The sequence below is a fragment of the Arthroderma uncinatum genome (assembly GCF_011692745.1).
Source record: "Arthroderma uncinatum strain CBS 119779 chromosome Unknown scaffold5, whole genome shotgun sequence".
NCBI lineage: Eukaryota > Fungi > Ascomycota > Eurotiomycetes > Onygenales > Arthrodermataceae > Arthroderma > Arthroderma uncinatum.
In genome coordinates, this window is record NW_022983867.1 from 1223681 (window position 1) to 1244163 (window position 20483).

General features: G+C 50.0%; 5 protein-coding genes across 5 annotated transcripts; 3 read left to right on the forward strand and 2 right to left on the reverse strand.

Annotated features, from left to right (window-relative positions):
- Window positions 1–413: 413 nt before the first annotated feature.
- On the forward strand, window positions 414–4717 carry GIQ15_06764 (uncharacterized protein; the record flags this gene model as incomplete). Its single annotated transcript, XM_033554181.1, has 4 exons — window positions 414–1994; window positions 2061–2440; window positions 2558–2834; window positions 2936–4717. The coding sequence occupies 4 exons, from the start codon at window positions 414–416 to the stop codon at window positions 4715–4717; spliced, it is 4020 nt and encodes a 1339-aa protein (XP_033403696.1).
- An 866-nt stretch (window positions 4718–5583) lies between these two features.
- Window positions 5584–8316, reverse strand: GIQ15_06765 (STE/STE20/PAKA protein kinase; the record flags this gene model as incomplete). Its single annotated transcript, XM_033554182.1, has 3 exons — window positions 5584–5996; window positions 6064–6163; window positions 6220–8316. The coding sequence occupies 3 exons, from the start codon at window positions 8314–8316 to the stop codon at window positions 5584–5586; spliced, it is 2610 nt and encodes an 869-aa protein (XP_033403697.1).
- A 1666-nt stretch (window positions 8317–9982) lies between these two features.
- On the reverse strand, window positions 9983–11137 carry GIQ15_06766 (uncharacterized protein; the record flags this gene model as incomplete). The annotated part of the gene is made up of 2 exons (XM_033554183.1): window positions 9983–11036; window positions 11085–11137. The coding sequence occupies 2 exons, from the start codon at window positions 11135–11137 to the stop codon at window positions 9983–9985; spliced, it is 1107 nt and encodes a 368-aa protein (XP_033403698.1).
- A 1325-nt stretch (window positions 11138–12462) lies between these two features.
- On the forward strand, window positions 12463–13281 carry GIQ15_06767 (uncharacterized protein; the record flags this gene model as incomplete). Its single annotated transcript, XM_033554184.1, has 1 exon — window positions 12463–13281. One exon carries the CDS (start codon window positions 12463–12465, stop codon window positions 13279–13281), a length of 819 nt encoding a protein of 272 aa, XP_033403699.1.
- A 1307-nt stretch (window positions 13282–14588) lies between these two features.
- On the forward strand, window positions 14589–20152 carry GIQ15_06768 (tetratricopeptide repeat protein 1; the record flags this gene model as incomplete). Its single annotated transcript, XM_033554185.1, has 4 exons — window positions 14589–15475; window positions 15527–15910; window positions 16415–18935; window positions 18998–20152. The coding sequence occupies 4 exons, from the start codon at window positions 14589–14591 to the stop codon at window positions 20150–20152; spliced, it is 4947 nt and encodes a 1648-aa protein (XP_033403700.1).
- Between the last annotated feature and the right edge of the window lie 331 nt (window positions 20153–20483).

Consider the following 20483-nt stretch of genomic DNA (forward strand, 5'->3'; position numbering starts at 1 on the left):
ACTGTTTTTCCCACGCCAACGATATATTTGTAGATATGGGATATTTTTTTTTTTTTTTTTTGAAGCTTCTCAAAGCTTGTCGGATTATCCTTTTGCCGGCCAGTCTCCTGCTCTGATTCCGTTCCTGGCGATGACTCGGAGGACGATGAATCATTTTTATCTCGTGAACTCAAGTTACATAAAAAAGAACTTCTTCTCTGTCATTCTCCCTTTACCTGCGCTTCCTCTCTCCGCGCCATCCTCCGTTTGTTGTTGTGTGTTCTTGCATTAGATCTTGGATGAACCAATTCCGGTTCCCTCGCATTTTTTCACGACTCCCGAGACCACAACTTTACCCCCCGCGAGCCAGTCTTCCCAGGAACCTAGTCTTCCGGGGCGCACAAATCTCTACCAAACCACCGCCTGTTGCCAATATGGCTACCACAAAAACAGGCCAGCCCTTTGACCGCGTCGTATGCGAGAGCGTCCTCCGGAGACGTCTATTCTACACCCCCTCCTTTGAAATCTATGGCGGGGTATCGGGTCTCTACGACTATGGCCCTCCCGGCTGTGCATTACAAGCCAATATTGTCGACCTGTGGAGGAAACACTTTGTTCTGGAGGAGGACATGCTCGAAGTCGATACCTCAATGCTTACGCCCCACGAGGTTCTAAAAACCAGTGGCCATGTCGACAAGTTTGCCGACTGGATGTGCAAGGACCCAAAGACCGGCGAGATCTTCCGAGCAGACCATCTGGTGGAGGAGGTCCTAGAATCGCGGCTGAAGGGTGATAAAGAAGCTCGCGGCCAGAAGGTCGTAGTAGACGAGGAGAAGGACGCCAAGAGGAAGAAGAAGGTCAAGGAAACAAAGATCGTTAAGCTGGACGACGCAGTTGTGGCCGAGTATGAGGAAGTACTGGCCCAAATCGACAACTACGACGGTCCGGAACTCGGCGCCCTCATTGTGAAATATGATATCAAGAACCCTGCTACCAATGGTGAACTGCTTCCACCAGTCTCGTTCAATCTCATGTTCCAGACCTCGATTGGCCCAAGCAGCAACCTCGCTGGTTACCTCCGGCCAGAGACAGCCCAGGGACAGTTCCTTAACTTCCAGAAGCTCCTAGAGTTCAACCAGCAGTCTATGCCCTTTGCTTCCGCCTGTATTGGTAAATCCTTCCGCAACGAAATCTCCCCACGTTCCGGCCTCCTCCGTGTGCGCGAGTTTCTAATGGCAGAGATTGAACATTTTGTGGACCCTGAGGGTGGGAAGAAACATCCCCGTTTCCATGAAGTGAAGGATGTGGAATTGGCTTTTTTAAACCGTGAGGTCCAACTCTCCGGTAGCACGACTACGACACATATGAGCATTGAAAAGGCTGTCGAAACCGGTCTTGTAGACAACGAGACGTTGGGTTACTTCCTTGCCCGTATCTATCTGTTCCTCCAGAAGATCGGTATAGATGAGTCTAAAATTAGATGGCGCCAGCATATGAAGAATGAAATGGCCCATTACGCAACCGATTGCTGGGATGCAGAATTATTGACCAGTTATGGCTGGATTGAGTGTGTTGGCTGCGCTGACAGGAGTGCGTACGACTTGTCTGTCCACAAGAACAAGACTGGCGCCCCTCTTGTCGTGAGGGAGACGCGAGCGGAGCCACTTCGAATCGAGGAATGGCAAGTTGATATCGATAAGAAGAAGTTCGGCCCTCGCTTCAAGAAGGATAGCAAAACGGTCGAAACGGCAATTGAGGCCCTGACTCAGGATGTCCGAGAGAAGCTTTCTGTCGACCTTGAGAAGAACGGCAAGATTGAAATTACGGTAGAGGGAGTTGGTGAAGGCACAGTCGAGATTGGCAAGGACCTTGTCCAGATTGAGAAGCGTACCAGGGTAGAAAACGTTCGAGAGTACACTCCCAATGTCATTGAGCCGTCATTCGGAATTGGTAGGATACTTTACTGTTTGATGGAACATGCATACTGGTCAAGGCCTGGCGATGAAGCTCGTGCCGTAAGTGCTTACCTACCCCTATTCTACTTTTTTTTTCTGAATGATTTGCTAATGTCCTCCTTCTAGGTGCTCTCTTTCCCACCCAGTGTTGCTCCTACCAAGGTGCTGCTGGTCCCCCTTTCCAACCATGCATCCTTCCAGCCACTCGTCCAGCGCCTGACTCTCAAGCTGCGCCGCCTCGGTGTTTCCAACCGCGTTGATGATTCTTCCGCCAGTATCGGCAAGCGTTACTCGAGAAACGACGAGCTAGGTACCCCCTTCGGTATCACGGCTGATTTCCAGTCGGTCAAGGATAACACCTACACTCTCCGTGACCGAGATACCATGAAACAGGTCCGCGCCAGTGAAGATGAGATCTGCAACGCCGTCAAGAGCCTGGTAGATGGAGACGAGACCTGGAAGGATATCACGGACCGCCTGCCCGAGTTCACGGGCCAGGACGTGGAGTAATACACATCCTGTCGAGTACTTATAATAAATATATATTTTGTAACAGCCAGTATCGTCGAAGAAAAGGAGAAAAAAGAAATACCAATTGAGTTTTGCGTGATGTCATTTTAAAGCCTCGAGCCGCGCATCCCAAAGCGGTTTAGCGACTTCTCCCAACCGCCAACGAGACCAAAACACCTCCTTTATATACAAATCTCCGCAGACGCAGTACGGCGCGATATCGAGAGTCGTTCCACGCTCGAGCATGATACAATGGCGCCTAAAATCACTTCGTCCAAAATAACGCTTTCCTGCCCGCTCTTTGCGGCTGATTTCGATCCCCGCAACCATGGGTTCCTGCTGGTGGGAGGGGGCGGCGGTGAAGGACGCAGTGGCGTTGGGAACAAAATCGTAAGAATAGCCCATTCCGGGGTGGTATGAAGGGCAGATGCATACCGTCTCTTAAGCGAGGATATGGGTAGCTGACGTGGCCGGGCTCGTTGCTCTTTTAGTCCCTACTCGATACGTCCCGGCGCGAAGAGATATCGGAGGTAGTCGACATCGAGCTCTCTCGCGATGAGGATTCAGTCACATCTTTGGGCGTTTTGCAGTGCAGCGACAGTGATATCGTAGCTCTTGCTGGAATAAACAGCTCCCAGACTGAACAGAAACGAGACAACAACAAACATCTACGGTCCTTCGAAATTGTATACCCTCCCAGACGAAACGCAGCTGCAGGTTTAAAGAACGGGAGCTACGGCGGTGATAGCGCAGAGTATGTGAAGGTCGGTGAGGCAAAGACCAGGGCCTTATCACAGGTCTCGTTATTCAGGCCACAGGCGTCAAAATCCGCCGAAGGAGAAACCTACCAGCGAATACTACGACTCTCCCCATGGAAGGGCGAAGGTTCGCATCGCATCGGTGCAATCGCTACCGGCTTGGCTCCTCGTGGAGAACTCGTTCTTTTCGAAGCTGAGGCGCAATCCGTAGCTTCGCCAAACGTCCTAGGGCGTGTCATGCTAGGAGCTCAAGAAGAAGTGGAGGATGTGGATATTATAGACTCGAGCGAAGACGGTACCTTTAAATTGGCCTATACGGACGGAAAGGAGGTTTATCTATCGAATATCTCGATATCGTCGAAACGAGGCTTGCAAGTAGAGTCTATATATAAAGTCGGTGAAGGGCCGAAAAGCAGCAAGATAAGGGCTGTGCGCTTTATTTCCACAAATACCCTACTTTTACTTCAAAATTACCATGGCCGCAGCGGATGCGAGCTAGTGGTTATCTCCTTGCCCACCCAGACGTCGAAGTGGACAATCACTCGAAGGAAACGCCTCCACAGGTCAATGAAGATTGGGCTAGGTTTGGATATCTGTCGGCTATCTCAGTCACCTGCTGGTGAAAGCCAAAGTATCATCGCTGTCTCGGGCAGCGATCTCTCTATTGAAGTGTTCACTCTTGAGTCTGCGTCCAAGGGCCAAGTTGGGAAACTACAACATTACACTACCTTTACCGATGTCCATCCGTTTTCGATGACGAGGATAGCGTTTTCAACATTCATTCCTCCAACCCTGCCTGTTACGTCAGAAGTGCGACCCCAGTTCGTAAAACTGGCATCCGTCAGTGTGGGAAATACGGCCATTGTCCACACTTTCCCGCTATCTCCTTATCCTACCACTTCTAAACATCCACGATACGTCCTCGTCGCTCCTGGCATGTCGGAACTTACCAACACTATATTTAGCTCTCTCGTGGCCATATTTGTCGTTGCTTTGGGTGCTTTCTTCCTTCAAGCTTTCACGGAAATTCGGGGCGGTGTTCCACCTACCTTGGGCGCTACTAACTGGCTGAGCCCGCGTCTTCGCGAAATGCTAGCACGACCATATATGTTTGAGAACGGTCACCCGAATGCCCGCACGTCTGGCCCTTCATTACAAGACATCCCCCAATTCAAATCCGCATCACAGCCACTTCGAGAGCTGGTATCGTCCCTATCACGGGCCAAGGCGAAAGCCGGTTCCTCTACCTCTGATAAACCACATGAAGCTATCGTTGTCCATGATCTTGGATCGGAAATATCAGCTCAGTCTACTGTCCTCTCAGCAGGCGAGAATAAGCACGGTATAGATCATTCGAAAGCTAAAAAATGGGAAGACCTACCCGAGGAACAGCGCGAGGCATGGAAGAAAAAACTCTCAGATGCTGGCCATTGGGCCCTCGAGGAAGGCGAAGTGGTGCTTCGCGGTGTATTTTTTGGCGAATTGGCCGGATTTGTTGGCCAGATTATGGCTTAATCTATGCATACATATACGGACTATATACGTACGACATTTTCGGGACCTGGTATCGTTATGATTTTTAATGCTAGGTGGTTGTCAAGGTTGTTTAACGGCAGAGGTCTATCATTTTGATTTCTGATTATTTATATTTTGTGATGGTTTCGACGAGAAGATGTTAGATAGGGTTGGATGCCATTGATGGTTCATGAGCAATGAAATTACCTTTTATCTTTTTTTAATAAGAGGATAGACGGGAGAGGGGCTGGGAACTAAAACCTAGCTGCATATTGTGCTAGGAACAGGGTTGGAATTAAAATTGGTGAATATGCTAAGCTAGCAACGCCCGATACCAATGGAGGAGGGGGGAAAAGAAGAGTAACAGGCATCAAGTCTCTATTCCACATTCCCGAAATGTCTGCAAGCCTAGTCTACAAAAACCAAACAGCTGCCTAACTATTGACATCGCCATTTCATAACTCCGCGATCAAGATATGAGACATGTGTCAAGGCTTCAAGATTCCCAATTGCTCCTTTATCATTGATGTTTCATTATAGAATCGTATATTTTGACCGTAAGATACCCAGAGCAGCAGTGGCAGTCAAAAGTAGGAAGAAGGCAAAAGAAGTTGAAGAAAAAGTGTCAAAAACCAGCAAAGCAAAAGAAGAAAGGAAATGACAGGCAGTAAATACAGCAATCCTCCCCCCTTTGTATAGAAAGAGGTATAATTCTCCATTCATCACATGATAAAATTAGAGAAAACGAAAAAGAGAAGCGGGAGGAGAACGTTCAAATTGCAAATAAAAAGATAAGTGAAGAAAGAAAAGGACAATAGCACGTGAAAATAGCCCAAGTTTAAAAAATCAACGTGGAGTTCATCACTCTATTGAGCGGCGTTTTTCTTGAATCGTAGCAGCTCAGCAAGGCTGGCCAAGCTGCATCCATTTTTAAGGAATTCGTGTGACAATAGTTCATCAGATGAGGCACGGCTTCTGACATCGACACAGAGACATACGCTGAGGAAGGATTTAAGCTCCTTGCTGAGTTTCTCTGGCTTCTTGAGGCATGGGGTACCGTTTGTGGCGATGAGGTATAGAGCCTTGAGTGGCTCTTCGTTCAGGTACGGTGGTTCGGACTCGATCAGCTCAATAGCCATGATTCCAAGAGACCATACGTCGACCCTTGGGCCGTACTCTTTCTGCTTGACGACCTCTGGAGCCATCCAGTACGGGGTTCCGACCATAGTTGCACGCTTGCTCTTCGACTCGGTAAGTTTGGCACAGAAACCAAAATCAGCTAGAGATGTGGGTTAAAAACAGCGCAATTTACGATGGGTGTTCACCAGCGGAGTGGGAGAACTTACTAATTTTCACGTTTCCAACTCTATCCAAAAGGACATTGTCACTCTTGATATCACGATGGATAATATTTTGACCGTGTAGATGGGCTAAGCCTTTGCAAGTCTAGAATGATGTCAGCATTGCCGTATGCACAACTGAATCGAAAACATAAATCTTACCTCGTAGCAGATGGTTGAGATCTGATCCTCCTGGATCACAGGGTTTTGTTCAATAACATCAGTCAATGCTCCTCCTTCCATAAACTCCATGACTACCCATAGTTCATTGCTTGATTCCTGTAAGAACGAGTCAAGGAAGTTAACGATATTTGGATGCTGACTATCCTTCATCACGATAATTTCGTTAACAATGAGTTCCTTGCGAGGTTGGCTTCTTAGATCCATTTGTTTAATGGCAACCTGTCCACGAGGACCGTGTGTGCGGTATATTTCACGGGCCACGGGTGAGCTTGCGTTCTCCTTAACACGAGCAACGTATACCGATCCCGAAGCACCCTGTCCAATCTTCCGTTGCTTGCTGTACGACTCGTTTGGATTCTCTTTTGAAACGACTTGTCGAAGTCTCTCCATAACCTCGCTTTCTGACATTGTTGACATTCGGACATCCTTTTGACGAGATGGCTCTGGTTTCTTAGTCAGAGCAGCCTCAGCTTGACGGACACCATCAGCAACTCCATTCGATTTGCCAGCAGGGCCGTGCTTGTTAGCGATGTTAAGGGGTTTAACTGCCTGAACAGGAGCCGGGAGACGGCTGGGTGGTTGACCTGAGGCCGCGGAGCCGTTTGGCTGGCGGGCCTGGGTGCGAGCTGGGCTACGGCTGTCATTCCCTGCATAGCGTGAAGCAGATGGCTGCTGTCGGCTTTGGTCTGGGCGAGGAGCGCTGCGAAGAGATCCATTGTCGTCTCTGGAATGTGATGATGGTGCTCCGTTTCTTGGTGGTGAAGGAGCAGGGCGCTGTGCGTTTATTGGTCTCGACGAGTCTTGCTGTGGCTGTCGAGATCGTTCGCTCGAGGGAGCCTGTGGTGCAGGACGAGAAGGGTTATATCGGCTGCTAGATGTACTACTGGCCGGTTCGCGTGAGCCACCATATCCACCGAGCTCCTGCTGCGCAAGTGGTACTCGAGTCTTGGGTAGTGATGCATTATAAGCTTCCTGCTCTCGTCGGTTTTGTTCCTCTTCACGTTGTCGTTGCGCTTCGCGGATACGACGTGCCTCTTCCTCCATTCGTCGTCGTTGATCCGGATGTGGCATCTCTTTGGAACGATCTGGATTGTACTGCTGATCATATGAGCGGTCGGCAGCGTCTGATCCCTTACGGTTTGATTGTGCCGGCGACGCGCTGGGCGATCTATCATCGTGTGTGCGCGAGGATTGGTTGGTATCAAGGCGCTGTAAACCAGAAGGCGGAGGCGGTCTCGGAGGGGCTACACCGTGGCTGCGTAGAGCTTGCATGCTCGGTGGAGATGGAGTGCTCATTCCAGGGAAATATTGAGGGTTTTGCTCGCGCATTTTGATATCAGAGTAGAACTCTAGAACTTCGATGACGGCCTGTGGGTTCTTCTTGTAGTCCTCCTTGGTGATAGCTGAGGCCGTCAAGAGCTTCTCCCACTCCGGTGGAAGACCAACGAACGCTCCCGTCTGCGGATCAAATCCGACGTGAATCTGATGGCTGAAATTCGTCGGGTTGCTGACCCCTCCCATACCCGGACATCGTTCGTATATCTTATCGATCCAGTCGTAGATTTCATCGTCACTCTTTACTTCGCACGTTATCGTCTTCGTTGCGATATCCCGACCTGTCAAGGGACTGCGGGAGTTTGCGTCTTTCGGGTTTGCAACACGGGTGATCTCGAATGCCATCTTGGTATCCTCAGACCGGGTCACGTTCATAACATTATTGAGCTGGATCGAGAGCACGCTCTTGCCGGTCTCATTCTTGAGGAAGTCGAGGCGGAATTCGCGTAGGACGAGATACCGTTGGTTCCAGCTGGCCAGGAACTTGTCCTCTTTACATCTAACATATCCTTCCTTGATCACAGCCACGCCTCCCTGACCGGTCTTTTGGCTCAACGAGAGCGAGGACGAATTCGGGAATATGGAGAGTGACGGGGTAGAGGGCGAATTAAGACCCATTCGATCGAAGGTGGTAGCAGCAGACGAGACCGAAGACATCGTAGAGATCGTGCTCAGTTGAGGCCGGTCGGTGGGAGGGCGAGGAGCCGGTCCTGGGTTCATGAACTGCTCGCGCGAATACATGCTGGGCTCCAGTTAGTCTCTTGGGCAACAAAAATTCCCCGGGTTTCAATCCTTCTCCAAATTTCCCGCATTTAGATAGAAACGTAACAGGTTCGAAGGCGTTTTCTCTGGCTCCCCCGTTTGTGTTTTCTTTTTTTCTCTGCTTCCAAGCGGACTTGACAAGGACATGGGTTCAACGCCGCAGTCTGAGGGGTAGATCAGGACTCACTTTGACTGTGATGAAGCCATGTTCGCAGGTCGGTTAGCCTCAGCTAGTCATCCGGCTCGTCAACGAGGGCAACGCGGCCTGCGACGAGAGCAGAGCAACGCCGTGTCGGTTGTTCTGGCGACGTTTCCACCGCGTCACTGGCCGGGGGTTGCTGTCGTGTGGATTTGTCTAGGGGGCAAGGGGAGATCCAGTTTCGGCTTGGGCGAAGTGTAATACAACCGGATCCTCAGCAACCGCAGGCAGATCGCGAGCAAGCTGGAGGACGGAGGGAGAGGAGATGTAGATATGTTATGTGTTCTGTATAGGAGTGATTGTGGTGGTTGTTCTTCCTTGGCCAGATATAGTCGTCAATCAGCAAGGGGGGGCGCTAAAAGCGATCGACTGCAACCCAGCAAGACCACCAGACAGCGAGCAGCGCAGACAGGATGGAGGATGGACTTGACATGGAGAGCACAGGCTGGAACTTACCCAGAAGCTGTTCCCTGCCGCCAGAGACGGGATTATATTGGTTTGACCAGAAGAAGTGATACAGTCCCCTGTTCTGGATAGGAGATGTGCCGCCGGTGGCTAAGGAGATGGTAAAACGGATAGACGAAGGCAGCAGTGTCAAGGAGTGAAGACGAATATACCAGCTGTCATTACTGTCATTATTCACTTGCTCTCTCTGTTCTCTCTCTCTCGGTGTTCGTTTGTCCTGGAACCCCTAACAAGGAACAGATCCCAGGCGATGGAGCTCCTAACCCCTGGCCAAGTTGGATTTAGTTGGCTGCTGCTAAGGATACGAATATAATTAAGTAATTAAGTATAAAGGTCTGCCGCACGCTTCTTCGATAGGCTTGGATAGATGCACTGCACTACGAGTATTGACGAAGCTTCGTGGATGGCCTGGGAGATATGTATCAGATTCAATATCAATATATCTGACCCCGTGCAACACAACTATCTACGGCTCTAGCAAAGTACGGAGTATACGGATTACGGGCTATAAGAGGAATCATTATATAGCTAGCTGATGTTTCAACTTCCAACGCTTAGTTCCCGAGGTCTCGAGTTAGTGCTTGTACCCCTATTTTTTGGCGGAAGGGGCCGAAGAAAGCGACGGCCGTTGAAACAATCTGTAGTTATATACATAGTAGCTGGAGTTGCACGATAGCCAACCTTAAGCTGGTTTCAATCGACATGTAGGATTCTGGTCGGCATGTACATCTGCTGTGAGACGCTGCTTTTCCAGATTCAGGAGAGCCCAGTATGCGGACTCCTGGCCGGATGGACGCCTTTAGCTTGGTTGATGCTGTTTCCTGGATGCAAGGATGGAGTAGATTAACACAGGGGTTTTATACATATATGAAGATCACCAACAGTGGAAAGCGCCCAAACGCAGCCCATGCTAGATATCCCAAAAATTCCAAAAAAATCCAGCAATACTCCGTACCAAAACTCCCATGATGTATATATGCGTCACGTCTCCGAACCAAAGGGATAGTTGAACTTGAGAAGCCCGTTGAGACCGCCGACCCAGCCATCGGCCGCACCGCCTTCGCCGACAGTCTTGCGCATCACGCAAGGCACACCCCCATACCATGCTCCATCGATGACTTTGATGTCCTCGCCCCAGACACGAACTTCCATGCCGACCCGCAGGCCCTGGGTCATCGTGACCCCGTCAATGCTAACTTCTACCTCCCGTCCGCGATTCTTCTCACTCAGTCGAAGCGTCACGGGCGTTCGGGACGGAACGACCAGGGACCGGAAACTGAGACTCCGTGCACAGATGGGCGTTAGGAGGAGGGAAGACACGAGTGGATGGATGATGCTCCCGCCGCATGAGAGACTGTATGCTGTGCTCCCTGTCGGTGTTGCGACGATCATGCCATCTGCAACGGCTTCAGTGAGGAAACGGCCACCAACGAAAACCTCGACGATCGCGAGATGTGGCTGTCTACCGCGGTGGATCACCACTTCGTTCATCGCGTAGACGCCGGTGTCGGCATCAGATGGCGAAGAGAGGGTGACACCGTTACTGTGCACCGGCTCCCCGTCCGGCGTAAATACACCCACTCGTAGTCTGCTGCGGACCAGTATGCGAGCGCTTCGTGACATGCCCATCGACTTCCCGCGCAAGGACGACCAACCACCTCCAGCTTCTTCGTTACCCGCACAAAGAGGCGGACTGTTCTCGAGTGCAGGCGCTCGCTCACCGAGTCCCGCGCCGGACATGTAGACTTCTCGAAACGCTCCTTTGTATTCTGAGAATTTCCACTCCCCTAGGAACCCCAGGGTTCCCATGCTGAATGAGAGTATTGGAGGTACGATCTTGGACGTCGCGAAGAGCGAAGATGCGCGCAGAATGGTCCCATCACCGCCCAACGTGACTATCAGGTCTACGTTTTCAGGAGGTATCGACGGATCGGACAGGTTGGTGTAAACGGGGAACGGCAGGGACTCGTGTATCTCAGCGGCTGTCTCCCGTTCGAGAATCACGGATATCGGCGAGTACGTCGATTTAATGTGACTAAAAATGCTTTAGTATATTCCTTTAGACCATCGTGTAGAGTCATACTTTGCGAATTCAACCACCGACCGAGTCACCTCTGGGGCACCCTTCTTCTTCATCAGGAGGATGTTCTGCGGCGGAACTGGCCATTGCAAGGCAAGTAAATCGCTCCCTCTTGATTCTGTATATCTCAATCCTTATTAGCACACCAAATATAGCATAGCTAAGGTCCGAACCAACGCACACCTTCATATCTTGGAAATACCCTGCTGGAAAGGGTGTTGATATCTTCGATCTGCCGCAGCCTCGCGCTCACGGAAAATGAACGACGGCAAGTTGCAAAGGGAGCGGCGATATTAGCTAGTATATTGCTACAGCGCTTCATGGTGACGCTGGTATCTTTAGAATAGGAAAAAGCGCGTGATCAATGTCGAAATCATACAAGTATCCCGGCGTCTAAATATCTAGAAGCAGAGCTCAAATTAGTATATCGCTACAGCAGGGTTATGAATATGAGGCATACTGATATATGTTACCATCCCGTTCGTCCCGTAGCTCTTCAACCCCAGACAACTGTTCCAGATGCGATCAGACGAAATCTCTGTACGGGTAGATGAACATGGTCAGGATATCACCGGCCTCGACTCGCGTGCTCTCGTCCTCTTCTTCTTCTCTTCTCGTCTTCTCTTCTTCTCTTCTCGTCTTCTCTTCTCGTCTTCTCCCTTTTCTTTTGTCTTTTCTTTCTTTATGACCTCACCATGGAATACAAGATATTAGTAATACTATAGATTACCTAATTTAATATTTTTCCGCTTCCAACTTTTTATTGTAAATAATAAACTCTAATAAGTTATATTAACCAATAGAATGAGTAGAAATTATATGCAGGGGCTAAATTTAACGAATAGCATCTATTATTTAAAGCCTCCTCTAACCAATAGCTCCTTGTTATACTACATATTGTATCCCTTATACCAAAGACTCAGGGAGCTGCTCTGTTGAATTGAAAATCATCCAGTGTGAATGTAAGTACATCCTGAATATGCTGCTTTTGAGAAGGCCAAGGTAATTTCTCGGTGTCCTTGACCCTTGGCGGCCAGGGCGCTCTACCGTTACATTTAGCAAGTTTACCCTGATCAAGCACCAGGGACAGCGGGAGAGGCATGACCAATGGCCAACCCTCGGCTCTATACGTAGTATGTGAGAAGGGGTTTTTGACAGGGATATCAATAATTCTATGGAAATAAATTTACGGCACCCTGGACGCTCGGAGATTTACGCGCCCGTCTCTGGTGGCCTTGACATAAATACATAAATTCCCACCACCAGACCCGGATGTGTTTGTGATACCCTACAAGAACAATAAGGATACAGGCATCTTGCACAGTCAAACGAGTATCCTACAACATTCTACGCAACCTGTCAAACCGGCCCGCCTGTCAATATGCCGGAGCTTTGCGACATCACCTACTCACGCCAGGAAAGCATCGCCGCAGTCCGTGGTTATTACCAGTTTCTTACCACCCTGTACCTGAAGGAGAGCGATATCCTGGAGCCGCCAGAAGGAGGCTGGCCCTCGGTTACCCCTAGTGCCATACAACAGTTGGGCAAGACGGACGAAGTCGGGTCGCTGCTGCGGCATCTTCCCTATATCCGCCGGCCAGGAAATGGCGAACCCCAGGCCTTCCCGTACAGCCAATTTGCAAATTGGGAGGCTTCTTGTACCTACGTAAATCAGGGCAGGTCCAAGCTCGAGGGCGTTAAATCGTGCTCAGAGGGCTATTACGAGAATGATGTGCCGCCTCATGTTGTTAGCCTCACAAGTGGTGGGCGGAATAATTTCCCCATTTTCCTCGATACAGAGCTTGGCGTTATTTATTGGCCAGAGTGTCCCGGAGATATTCAACATGACTCTGATGCCCCCTGCGAGCGAGTCTGGGACGACCCGTACGAATACGCATCGATGAGTGAGGCGGAGTGGCGCGCCGAGGGTGCATACTGGGCCATTCCAGACTTCTTTGAGATTCTCAAGGATCAGTTTCGCCGTCTGCTCTTCGTCCCCACTAGTACGCTCACTGTTGTCGATGTCCATCATTACCACGATTCGTCTGGGTTTATTGAGTTTTTGCAAGGGATTTATCGAGAGCATGGCTGGCCTGACCTTGAACAATACAATAAGTTGGAATGTCTTAAAGATATACAAAAGCGGCTGATGGAGAAGTATCCCGACAATGTGGACCCTGACGAAGACCCAAACTTATAGACGGTCGATGTAGCAGGCATGCATGGTGTTGAGGGCACAGCGTACATTTTCAATATTTAATATCATACCTGCCGTAGTGTTGAAAAACAAAAGAAACGGAATAATACCAACATTTTATCACACTGTTGGAATTTTTTCCGAGGAAGCCCCTGTCGTGCTCTATATCAACGTTCTCAGGCCTCAAGCTATACGAGGTCTCGGGGCTTGCCTATACTAGTATTATGCAGCTATATATCTTGGGGAGCTGCTTACTATAACCGCTCCAGGGGTACCTGCCAGAGAAAATGGAGGAGATGGTCGGATATGGTCGGGAGCTTGCTTCATCGGCCCGGTCAAGGCTCTCTCTGATCAGGAATTTAGAAGGAGGGTCATAAGGGCTGGTGATTTAACGCAGACGATGGTGCTTGTCAACGTTCCCACGCGGCCCCGAGTTTGGCAAATCCACCATATAGAGATGGGTTGGAGGATAACCCTTGTTGGCCTTCTGGTATCGCTGCCCTAGATCCAGGCTTCAGCCTCCTCACATTGATCTTTTTTACAACGGACAGTCTCCTCCATACGACCATATGCCAAAGGTGAACAACTGGTTAAATTGAAGCGCCACAATTCACTTTCAAGAGTCAAGAGTGAATATAAGTTGGGGTATCCCCTGTATACATAATTGAATATATACATAGTTAAATATTGAATAATCTATACATCAACGCATAACTTCAGTCTATATGACGTTTACTATGCCTAAAGCTGAGTCATCCAGAACGGTCCAAGTCACATGCACCTCTTAGTCAGCATCTACATCCTGCATGGAACGAAGATATAAAAGACATCGAGATAGAACCAGGATGGGGGCAGGGTGTGTATAAGAGATATATTCGAGTAGAAGAAGAAGAAGACGCCTCCGTGAGCAGGAAAGGAGCAGGCAGAACTCGGCCGTGGAAGTGCCCTGCCTCGGTCAGCAGGCAAAGGCGAGCAGACGGGCAGTGCGGCCTTGCGTGCGGCATATCGCTGGCAGGATCTAGGCAGAGATAAAGACAGAGCATCTCCCTCGTCTTCTTCTTCTCATCTTCTCTTCAGCTTCCACCCCGTCTCTCTCCCACTTCTACTCCATCTGACCGTCTTGTGCAAGCTGCTGCGAGACTGACGCCGTCACACCTGTCCAGACACGTGGTTTGTCGCATCCTTTGGGCTCTTCCTGATATATATAACTAGATATCGGAGCATCCGGGTTCTCTGGCCGGGGCTCTGTAGAGAAGAAGCTTGCCCTGAGCCAGATAGAGGAATACACGAACTTCTGAACTTCCAGCTCGATGCCGTCGCGAGCAAGGCACCACCGGAAGGCGTCGTCTCTGACAGGCGGGAAAGCCGCTGGCAAGAAGAGTGCTGGACCAGACCTCATGAAGTCGTCTAGACATATCTATGAGCGAGAGCCGCCGAACTATGGCATACTGGCCCAGATCGTGCGCAGCTTTCTCCTCGTTGCGTGGTTCTCCTGCTGCTGCGTCTGCATCGTGGTGTCCCAGGTGGTCGGACTGCCGCTCTACTTCATCGATAGAGACTATTTCAATGCATACATGGCCAGGACAAAGGAGTCGTTTGGCCTCGCGATCACTGCGCTGACCGAGTGGAGTGCCCCGACCCCTGTCCGCGTCAGTGGTGATAGGAGTGTGCTCGGTCAGGTTACTCTCACGTCGAACGGAGGGATCCAGACTCGGTTTCCTGAGCGTATGGTCCTGATTGCAAATCACCAGGTCTACACCGACTGGCTGTACCTGTGGTGGGTTGCGTATACGAACCAGATGCATGGACACATCTACATCATCCTCAAGGAATCACTCAAGTACATTCCGCTGGTGGGGCAGGGGATGGCGCTGTACGGCTTCATCTTCATGGCCCGCAAGTGGATGGCCGACAAGCCTCGACTGCAGCATCGTCTGAACCGGCTCTGTCGACAACGCGGCGACTCTGCTCCCGGTTCCCCCGTCTTCAATCCGATGTGGCTGTTGATCTTTCCCGAGGGAACCAACCTGTCAACACATACTAAAGAAGTTAGCGATGCATACGGGACGAAGCAGAGTATTAATTCTTATAAGCATGAGCTTATTCCACGCACTACGGGGCTTTTCTTTTGCCTACAGCAGCTAAGAGGCACGGTCGACTATGTCTATGACTGTACGATGGGTTACGAGGGTCCACCGTATGTATCCAGCCTTGATCTATGCATGGATCTTGCTAATATCTGATATAGGAAAGGGAGTTACCCTGATAGCTACTTTACCATCCGCTCTACATACCTAAAGTGCCGCCCGCCGAGGGTTGTTAACTTCTACTGGAGACGGTTTGCCCTTGCTGATATTCCACTGGATAATCAAGAACATTTTGAAACCTGGTTATTCGACCGCTGGGCTGAGAAGGATGCCCTCCTGGACAAGTTCATCGAAACTGGCAAATTCCCTCCATTCGAGGACGCAGACTTGGTCGAGGTCGACCCGAACAGCCCTGATATCCAAACCACATCCGGTAAAAACCACGGCTACGTCGAAGGCGAGGTACGACTGGGCTATTGGATCGAGATCGCTAGAGTGTTTACGATTCCTGCTATACTTGCAGCCCTGATCCAGCTATTTCGGAGGTATTACGGTTGAGATGATTCAGTGTTTCTTATTCCCAGTTTTTAAAGTCTACTCACGGTTATGATAGCGTTTTCTTTTTTTTTTTTCTCATCATTCCCTTCTAAATCGTGGGCGTTGGAGGTGCTATTCTTTGGTCAGGGGCGAACATCTCTTCTCCATGAGGCGGGTTATGGTAGCATAGAACTTATTTGGGCGTTGGACGTGGGAGGAGGACACCTGTCAGACATCATCCAGAGTAGCTAAGAGTCCTCGCGGGCCTGATATCTCTTATTCATATATTTACTTCTTCCTCGTCTTCGTCTTCGTGATATTGTCGTACCACGTGACCTGTTAAAGAAAGCTTCAACTTTCATCCTGCTGGAGATAATTCAGTGTTGCTAACGAGCTCTCTCGATCCTCCGTCTTCCCGCGCAAGAGGTGGCCAGTCTCACTCTCGCTTCTACCTGCAGACCCGTCCTCCGCCCTTCTCCCGATAGATGATGAGATCTTCCAGCCTCTCGCAGCTCTCCTAACCACTTTCCCTCGTCCCGGCGTGCGACAACACGCTTTGCGCGCCCCGTCATGGCGCCGCCCCTTCAGAACGGCGTTGCCAACGGCAGCAATGGCCTAGATGCCGTGTCCAAAGCTGCTGCGGCGATGATGAACCCTCGATTCTCCGATATTCCTTCCGCCATAGACATTCCCGCCTCTACGTTCGACAGCGAGGTCGAAATCAGCTTACAAGAACTCCCCGACGACCCTACAGAGCTCTGCACCCTTCTTGATAACGAAAAGGCCGCGAAGAATTTCTGGGTCATCATTGCTCTGGCGTACGCGAAGCAAAAACAGATCGATCATGCCATTGAAATTCTCACCCGTGGCCTAGCCTCACTTGCGCATGGTGCTACGAAGGAAAGACTAAGTCTGCTGGGCTGGATTTGCTGGCTATACCTGATCAAAAGCAGACAAGCTCCTCGAGTTGCCCCAGAGGGCCAGCTTTACTCCGAAGCAAAGACGAAAGAATTCTATCTGCAAGCTGCAACGGCGACTCTGAACGAGGCCTCGCGGCTGAACCCTGCTTTCCCTCCGCTGTTCCTTGCCCGTGGTGTGCTTTCTATCCTCCGTGCTTCCTTACAACCTCCTTCGAAACCGGTCAGGCCTGGTACTGTTGATACGTCGGAACGCGTTGAATGTTTGCAACAGGCCATAAAATGTTTCGACGAGTCTTCAAAGGCGTTTGGCGGCCGCAATATCATGGCCATTTTGGGCCGTGCGAGAGCAAACTATATGCTTGGACGGTACGGCGAGGCCTTGGAGGGATACCAGGAGGCCCTGGTGAAAATGCCAAACATGAGAGATCCGGATCCGCGAATTGGGATTGGGTGTTGTCTTTGGCAGCTTGACTTTAAAGACCAGGCAAAGGTTGCGTGGAATAGGGCATTGACGTTAAACCCTGACTCAAAGGCGGCCAATATTCTTCTAGCTGCGTATTACTTGCATGACAGCTCGCGCCATTCGACCAACGACCCGGAATTCACCTCTCTCTACAAGACCGCCATGACCCAGTACACCCAGAAAGCGTTCAAACTTGATAAAGAGTACCCGATGACCTGTGCCACATTTGGCAGCTATTTCCTCCTCCGCAAACATTTCCCCACTGTCGAAGCCCTTGCACGCAAAGCTATCGAGCTCACGGATGTCAATGCCATCGCTAGTGATGGTTGGTATCTGCTGGCTAGAAAGGAACACACCGAAGGCGATCCAGAGCGAGCGCTGGAATACTACAACAGATCGGACCAGGCAAGAGGCGGAGCCGACAAGGGATATCCGCCCGCCAAATTCGGTGCAGTCCAAATGCAAGTGAAGAGGAAAGATTTCGATGGTGCCAAGTTCCGACTAGAAAAGATTATACAGCAGACCAAAAACCCCGAAGCCATGGCCCTCCTTGGATCTTTATATGCCGATGAAGTTTTTGCGGCCAGCAATACAAAGGAAGACAAATCGGCCGAAGCCAAGAAGGCAATCTCACTACTCGAATCTGTGCGAACGTCTTGGAAAGCGGAAAAGAAACTCACACCAGACGAGTCCGTGTTACTCTATCTTGCTAGGCTATACGAGGTCACCGCTCCGGAAAAGAGCGTACAGTGTCTCAACCAGGTTGAAGAAATGCAACTGGCTCAGATTCCTGATGATGAACGACCAGATGATGTCGAGGGTGAAGAAGCTATGACGGAAATCCTTCGCGAGCGGCTTGCGCCTCAGCTACTCAACAACATCGGCTGCTTCCTGTACCAGGCCGACAAGATTGAACTGGCGAGAAATATGCTCCAAACTGCTCTCAACGCCTGTGTAAAAGCGCAAGAGCGAGAGGATGCCTCCGATACGGACGCATACGTTACCACCATCAGCTACAATCTTGCTCGTACGTACGAGGCGGCGGGTATGCCAGACGAAGCCAAGAAGGTCTATGAGGGCTTGTTAGAGAGACACAGTGATTATGTTGAAGCAAATGCGCGACTTACTTACATCGCGCTCCGTCAAAGTCCTACCGATGAAGGGCCGAAGAGGATGGCGAAACTTTATGAGGCGGAAGCAACCAACATGGAAGTACGGGCACTATTTGGTTGGTATCTCAGTAAGTCGAAACGTCGCGTGGCCAATCTGGCAGAGGACCATGAGCAAAGGCATTACAAGCATACCTTACAGGGATATGACAAGCATGACCGATATGCCTTGACGGGAATGGGCAATCTATATCTCCTCACAGGTCGAGATATGAGGCGAGATGGCGAACAAGATAAAGAAAAACGGCGCAAGATATATGAGAAGGCAGTTGAGTTTTTCGACAAGGCTCTTCAACTTGACCCGAAGAACGCATATGCTGCCCAAGGTATTGCCATCGCGTTAGTTGATGATCGAAAGGACTATTCAACGGCAGTGCAGATATTTTCAAAGATTCGAGATACTCTGCGCGACTCGAGTGTGTACCTTAACTTGGGCCACGTCTTTGCAGAGTTGAGGCAGTTTACCAAGTCTATTGAAAACGTATGGGCTATCCTGACATTACCCCATATCAGTGTATACGGTTTTGGCTAATCAATTAATAGTACGAGATCTCACTCTCAAAAGATAGAGCTAGAGATGCTCAGATTCTTGCATGTCTTGGCCGTGTTTGGTTCCTAAAGGGCAAGCAAGAACAGAATTTAGTGGCTATGAAAACCGCGTTGGAATATGCGGAACGCGCACGTTCCGTTGCCCCAGACCAGATCCATCTTGCATTCAACATCGCCTTTGTTCAAAACGAGATAGCACTTCTTGCTATCAGCCTTCCAGAAGCCCAAAAATCATCTGAAGAAATCGAAGAGGCGATAAACGGCCTAACGGCAGCAATTGAAGCCTTTGATAAGATCGCAAACTCAAAGAATCCTCCTTACCCCCGCAGCTCTCTAGAATCCCGAGCAACTATGGGTAGGAACACGATCCGAAACCAACTTCAACGAACCCTTCAGAGCCAAAAGGAATATGAAGAAAAGAACGCCGCCAAGCTGCAGCAAGCCAGAGAGCTACGAGACGCAGAATTAAAACGACGTGAAGAAGAGAAACGAAAGGTCGAAGAGGCTGAAAAGGAGAGAAAGCGGCAAATGGCGGAGGAACGACAGCTGATGATTGAAGAAGCTGAACGGCTCACCGCAATGCGTATCGATGAGGAGAGGTCGAGGGAAGCTGCCGAGTACACGACCGACAGCGAGACTGGAGATAAGGTTAAAAGGCAACAGAAGAAAGCAAAGGGCAGCAAACGAAAGAAGAAAGCAGATGCGGATAAGAGTAGGCAAGAAAGCGAATCACGACACTCTGGATCATCGTCTGAAGGAGAAGAGGATGAACGTTCTGCTGCTCCTAGAAAGAGAAGACGCCTTGAGCGAAGAGGAAACGCGAAGTCGAGTAAATTCAAGAGTACCGAAATCGTCGTTGAATCGGAAAGCGAGGCTGATAATGCCGAAGTCAACGGCGAGGACGACAAATCTGGATCACCCGCGCCAGGTCGGAACGATGACGAGGATGAAGATGCTCTTGTACACCGACGACGGAAGAAGACCAATTTGCGCATTGAAGATGATGACGACGAAGATGAAGAAGGGGGGAAAGAGGCAGCTCCCACTGGGGATGATGATAACGATGACCTCTTCGATGAGAAATCGCCAGCCGGCAACGACGATGCTGATAAAGATGTCGACATGAAGGGTGCCGAAGAAGAGGAGTGAACTCACGCCACCCATGAAACCAAGGTCTGGCCGTTTACTGCTGCCTGAAGCCAGTTCGTCGATACCATTAGATCCCCTTCCCACCCTCGGAAGCCTTCTACATCTCGCTACTTGCGTGTACCATTTTCATTCTTCTCGTGTCTTATTTATTGGTGGCGTCGTGAGAAATTATCCCGGATATCAAAGCGATTTAACTTGCGTTCTTTGATTTTGCCCTTTTCCTATCTACCGTCTGTATTCCAGTTTTCATTTTAACCCTGGATCTTGCAAATGAAAAAATTCCTTCGGCATGAGATCAGTCTTCAAACTCCCACATTATGCTGGCGTTCTA